Below are 6,248 nucleotides of genomic sequence, written 5' to 3' on the forward strand. Positions count from 1 at the left end.
TGTGTCCTCCACGCTGTCTCTGTATGGAAAGTCCTCCACCTCCACCTCCAGGTCCTGCTCCACCACCACCACCGCTGCTGCTGCTGCTGAGATACACACGGTCGCACAGATATGACGTCAGAGGCTCTCCCGTCCATCTCCCCGTGTGAATGAAAGACTTTCCTCACTACTTTAAACATATAAGTAAATATTTAACTTTTTTTTATTTACGAATTCATTAGCAACAGGAAATCTGCTATATAACATATATGTATATTAACAAGACAAGAAAGCGTAATGTCGTTATGTAAATATTTCATTTCAAGATAATGAGGGTGGGGGCATTGGACTTCTACATTTTATATACAAATACCGACATAGATATGACTAAATAATTCACATTGTATATTTTTTAAGGAAAAACTAAACTTACTGATTGTTGAGAAGGTTATGAATTACTCAATCTGGATGCAGATTTAATTCTTCCGAATAGAAGTCATGTGTGATGTGTCCTCTCTCATAATTAGAGCTTCTGTGATTTCACATGGGAAAGCTCCACGAAGAAAAATATACAAAACTATTAAAAAGCAATATCACAAGACCTCCACTGATCTTATCCGGTACCAGAGAGACAAGTGATATACGAGCACTTTCTCTCTTTTACACATTTCTTGACCTCATAAACACTATTTGTAATGATGAGATTTTATACCAAGAGCTTTTTAACTAATAGGTTTCCCAACTGGCCTCCCATTGACAGACAGGTTTTCTATTAATATAGCAATTGTCCCTCTGAGAAAGTGAACTAAATTGCAGGCGTTTTTTTTAAACATCTTGAGAAAGACACTGTTGTTGGATGTGTTTGATTTGATCTCCAGACAATGATAGCAGGTATAGGGAAATGGAATATATATGTCTTTTTGATAAAAATGAATTACCTTGGCACCTGGAGGAACTCCCACCATGCACCAAGCACTCTGTGTCTCTGCCCCACCCCCTCAGTTATTTACATGGCACTATTATTTCACTCCCATATTTTGTGAAACCAATGAAATTTGACATGCAGACAGTGGGGGTCACCATGAACAAGAGTGAGGCGAAATATCTGTGTCACCACTCAACGTCTTTTTATAAAAAGTATTTAATATGAGGTCCTCCCCTCTTTCAACCACAACCCCACAGAGGATCAAACTGTTGATCTGGAAAACATCTATTGAGTCCTCAACTTTTCCACATTGTTTACACCCAGTAAGTCTATTTGCACAATTGACCATGATGCTTTATCATCCATTTCATATTTGTTCAGCTCATAATTAAACCAGAATAACCCATTCGACAAAAAACTTACACAAAGGACACATTTTATTCACACTTTCTATTGTACAGGATACAGAAACCATGTGCTGTGGTTTCGGCCTCTACAGCAGCACTGGCTGGAGAAATGAGGCTGTAGGCGCTGAAGGAGTTTGTCCTGCTGCTCAGAGGTACGGCTCGTCTGTGGACAGTGGTGGATCTATATATACAGCACCTGGGGTAACTGGAGGCTTTGGGGCTTCAGCAACTTGGCTAGAAGAGATTAAAAAAAAAAAAACATTTACAACGATTCAGCTAAAACTGCAAATACACATTGGCGCAGGCTCAGGCGTGTGAGCTGCTCTTCTAGAGTCCAGGTCTCGCCTATCGTCTCTGTGTGCACGCAGTTCACAGCACAATACACAAGGACAATGATTTTTCACCACAGTTTCAATCTCTATCCGTCAAATATGTCAAACATAAATATCCACAACACTTCCTGTACCCATTTCAAAGTAAAAGCAAGCCATTCTTTTGGTTTAACAAGATTTTTTATTGTTATTGTAGGAGCAGAAGATGCTGCCTTTTTTTCAAGGATTTACAGTAGTCATACTAGAAACCTACATAGCTGCTCTGCTGCAGACACATGCCAGGGTGAACAGCAGATGGCTGCATATGTAGCCAGTGGGGCCCAGGCACCACTGCATCTCCTCTTACTTTAACTATGACCATATCTGCTATCTCATTTTCTGTCTCTGATATTCACCTAGTAAACACCCGACTCAATAAAATGCATCTGCTGTCATTTTAACAGAGTACTTCATGTGTTAGTACTTCCCAGTAAAAGCTCTCCAAACAGCAAACTGAACATGGCCTTTAGCATTAAGTAACAACAGGAAGTGCGTGAATCACTGACTGCTGATCAGGCTTAACTATGTTAAGGCATTTGACCATCCACCAAGGAGGTTATGTTTTAATTTGCATTTGTTTTTTTGTCTTTTCGTTAGCATCATATATTTATATATCCTGGACAGATTGGGGGAAGGATGCAGTATGGGTCAGGGAAGAACCTGCTAAAATATAGAGTGGCTCCAGACCAGGGGGCCGATTCAGGAATTTTTGTTCATTTTCTTGTTAATTTTCACCAATTTCTCAGGTACATTTTATAGATTTGGATGAAAGAATTCAGGCACATTAACGTATCTGATATCTTTGTCATCAGTGATACTTCCTCTGCTATTTACGTTAATCAGTCCAAGGTAAAAATGTTCAGTATGTTCAGCATCAGAATAAAGTCCTTATACAGTTACAAACAAACTATCACTGCATAGAGAAAGGCAGAGCTTATATCATTTACCTGCCAGCAGTGAGAGCCTTCTGTGATGACATGATGACTGTGGCAGGGACTGACAGTCTGCGTCCGTCTCTGCTGAAGTAGTAGTTGCTGGCGTACTTGTGGCTCGGGCCGACAGGCAGTTTGGGCGGAGGCTGTGTCCTACAGAAAACATAATACTTTCAACTTGTAGCTACAGCAAATAACAGAATAGCGGGGGAATATGCATGTAAATGACATTTGTTTGGAAGAGGAGGGTGAGGTGAGGGGTATTCAGCTTAAGATGCAACTTAATGATCTTCTAAGAAGCTCTGCTCATTCCTAGGGATGGGGGAAAAAATCGATTCAGTTACAAATCGCGATTCTTGTGAATGACGATTTTAAATCGCCATGCTGCCTTTTTTTTTTTTAAAACATATTTATTGGTTTATACGGGGGTATATATGGGGGGGGGGGGGGCAAGTTGACCAGCTCTTGTTTTTGCACAAGAATCTAAACATACCCAAGCACTAGCTTTGAATCACCTACATGCAGACAACAATGAAGCATAGCCCACTTTTTGTTTATTTCAAGGTTGAAATTATGAATGAACTTTTATTCATTCTATTTAATTTACCTTTTATTTATTGTTTAAAAGTAGCCTAACTGGCATACATTTCTTAATCTGTCAGTTTGTGTGCAGTTAACTGGGGCTATACAATAATTGGGCAGTCATTAAGTTAATGTTAATATTTGAAATAAAACTTGTAAAGCTCTAAGTGAATTTGACTGTGTTGTATTTGTACTATGATTCAACTTTTTTCCATGGTCCAGTATTTAAAAAAAAAAATAACCAAAAGAAATCGCAGGAAATCGTAATATCGAATCGCAATACCCACAGAAATCGCAATACATATCGTATCGCCACCCAAGTATCGTGATAGTATCGTATCGGGAGGTCCCTGCCGATTCCCGTCCCTACTCATTCTTGATTTCTGCTCCTTCAGAGCTTTTATTAATGCAGCAGTTATGTCTTTGTGTCGAACCAGCTAAAAGCTCAACAGTGTTTCTTCAGACAAGGCAGCTCCTGCTTCACCTACAGCACAGGTACCAATACTGATTAGCATCCAGTAGTTCTCCCAGGGTCAATGCCACAGCTGTCGGGGGGTCTTACCTCTTGCCGACCTCCTCATATCGCAGCTGGAGTTTGGTTTGCAGCTCTTGCTGAAAAGGTTTCACAGTCATTTCGTTAACAGAGCAGAATCATCACAGAAAAAGTGTGCACAGCCCTCCAGCTAGCTCGAACAGCTAGCTCCTCAATGCTACATGCTAACTGACACTGGCAGGTTAAATAGCACATGTGGGGGGGCTTTCCCAGCGGTGATACACCTGTGTAACAATCACTCATCGTCCTGACTTCAGTTTAAAGTCGGTTTCTTACCCCTGCTAAGAAGTTTCGCAGCCTCTGGATGATTTTTGTGGCCGTCGCCATGTTTGCTGTTGTGAAGGACACGGAGCTTCGTCTGTGGTGTTGAGGGCAGCCTCTCAGCACGCGGCTGCCCCCTGGAGGAGTCGGAGGAGAACTGCAGCATTACTCTCTTATTCCATGCGAGTCCTTTACACCCTCAGCAGGCCCTCAAGTCGTGTTGCCCTTGTCTTCCACGTGCCTGACTCCTCTTTTTCATCCTGAGATATTTGGATTCAGTTTTTCGTGTTTGTCCTGTGTGAGAAACGTCATCAACAGCATGCTCTCTGTGAACTTTCTGGACATTTTCCTGCAGTATTCTCACATTTTGACATTTTACCAGAGGGCTTGAACTAAATGTTCCGCAAAATGTTCTTAAAAACAGACTCTAAAGCCCCTCTAGGAAATGTCAGGACTTCAGTGCATGTTTTTTTTTTCCATTCTTGTGTTCAAACTGGATTGATATTGACTTTTTCCTGAGACAACGATGCTTTCAAAAAGCTGAGTCAAATCTAAAAAAAAAAGAAATATTAAAACTGAAGCAGCAGAGGCCACAACTGTATAATTGTCCACCCACTGAAGAGCCAGCAGAGGGAAGTAGAGCAGTGCTTCCTTTTAGGTAATCGTGCATCTTGGTTTTCACATCCTCATCCTCCTCTCTGTGTTGAAACGTGGAACAGAATCATGAACTGCTCTCTGTCCTGTTTCATCAGTGGCCAGTAGGAAATGTGTGTAAATCTTGAGTTTTGACAAGTGTGGCATGTGAAAAGTTGTCCACTGTAAACATGTTCCTGACTACAAACATTTACAAATCAAAGGTTCCTATCAAATTCACACTTGCATACATGGGTCATTTTTGACCCATGTGTGTAAACGTGATGAAGTAATACAAAAACTATTTTAGTTCAAAAATTAAGACAGAGAAAATGAAAATAATGATTTGTGGTAATCAAAAACAAGATATTTTAATGAATACTTTGAAATATTAAATGATTAAATGAATAGATTTTAAAAGATATAGCAAAGAAGCACAGCCATGCATGAAATAACATGTGAAATGAATACGGGTCATTTTTGATCCATGGAAGGGTAGTGATACAAAAATGTTTTTTATTAAAAACGTAGAAAAGGACAAATGAAAATAAGAATTTGTGATGATCAAAAACAAGTTAATTGAGGAATTCCTGAAATTCTGAATGATGAAATACATTTATTGCAAAGATATTATTAATTTAAACTCCATCGGGTCATTTTTGACCCATGTGTGTAAACTTGATTTAAAAATACAAAAAATATTTTAGTTCATAAATTATGAAAGATAAAATGAAAATAATGATTTGTGGTAATCAAAAACAAGATATTTAATGAATACTTTGAATATTAAATGATGAAATAATTAGATTTCCAAAAATATAGCAAAGAACCACTCAGCCGTGCATGAAATAACATTGAAAGTCAATACGGGTCATTTTTGACCCATGTTGTGCCTTAGAGGGGGTTTGCATAGCTTGTGTATCAAAGGGTTAAGGGACCAAAAGTAATTGGACAATTGGCTGCCATGGTTGACAAGGAGCAAATAAAAGGTCTAGAGTTCATTTCAAGTTTGGTATTTGTGTTTGGAATCTGTTGCTGTCATCTCTCAATATGAAGTCCAAAGAGCTGTCACTATCAGTGAAGCAAGCCATCATTAGGCTGAAAAATCAAAACAAACCTATCAGAGAGATTAGGTGTGGCCAAATCAACTGTTTGGTACGTTCTTAAAAAGAAAGAACGCACTGGTGAGCTAAGCAACACCAAAAGACCCGGAATATCACGGAAAATAACTGTGGTGGATGACAGATGAATTATTTCCCTGGTGAAGAAAAACCCCTTCACAACAGTTTGCCAGATCAAGAACACTCTCCATGAGGTAGGCTTATCTGTGTCAAAGTAAACAATCAAGAGAAGACTTCACCAGAGTACATACAGAGGGTTCACCACAAAATGTAAACCATTGGTGAGCCTCAAACACAGGAAGACCAGATTAGAATTTGCCAAAAAACATCTAAAAGAGCCTGTACAGTTCTGGAACAACATCCTATGGAACGATGAGACAAAGATCCACTTGAACCAGAATGATGGGAAGAGAAGAGTATGGAGAAGGGAAGGAACTGCTCATGATCCAAAGCATACCACCTCATCAGTGAAGCATGGTGGAGG

The 6,248-nt window shown here is 39.5% G+C and overlaps 1 protein-coding gene across 1 annotated transcript; it reads right to left on the minus strand.

The window, feature by feature from the left end:
* Positions 1-1,323: 1,323 nt before the first annotated feature.
* On the minus strand, positions 1,324-4,102 carry ndufa7 (NADH:ubiquinone oxidoreductase subunit A7). The gene is made up of 4 exons (XM_061078024.1): positions 4,026-4,102; positions 3,759-3,808; positions 2,630-2,767; positions 1,324-1,545 (listed from the first exon to the last, which is right to left on the minus strand). The coding sequence occupies exons 1-4, from the start codon at positions 4,074-4,076 to the stop codon at positions 1,458-1,460; spliced, it is 327 nt and encodes a 108-aa protein (XP_060934007.1). The 5' UTR covers positions 4,077-4,102; the 3' UTR covers positions 1,324-1,457.
* Between the last annotated feature and the right edge of the window lie 2,146 nt (positions 4,103-6,248).

The sequence above is a fragment of the Limanda limanda genome, chromosome 9 (genome assembly GCF_963576545.1).
Source record: "Limanda limanda chromosome 9, fLimLim1.1, whole genome shotgun sequence".
In the NCBI taxonomy this organism is placed as follows: Eukaryota; Metazoa; Chordata; class Actinopteri; order Pleuronectiformes; family Pleuronectidae; genus Limanda; species Limanda limanda.

Bases quoted from the DNA above. Each gene is read 5' to 3' on its own strand.
- ndufa7 (XM_061078024.1), bottom strand. From the start codon at position 4,076: ATGGCGACGGCCACAAAAATCATCCAGAGGCTGCGAAACTTCTTAGCA. The intron at 3,809-4,025 runs GTAAGAAACCGA...AAACCTTTTCAG, and splicing joins TGCGAAACTTCTTAGCAGGG to CAAGAGCTGCAAACCAAACT. The intron at 1,546-2,629 runs GTAAATGATATA...AATCTCTTCTAG, and splicing joins AAGGCTCTCACTGCTGGCAG to CCAAGTTGCTGAAGCCCCAA.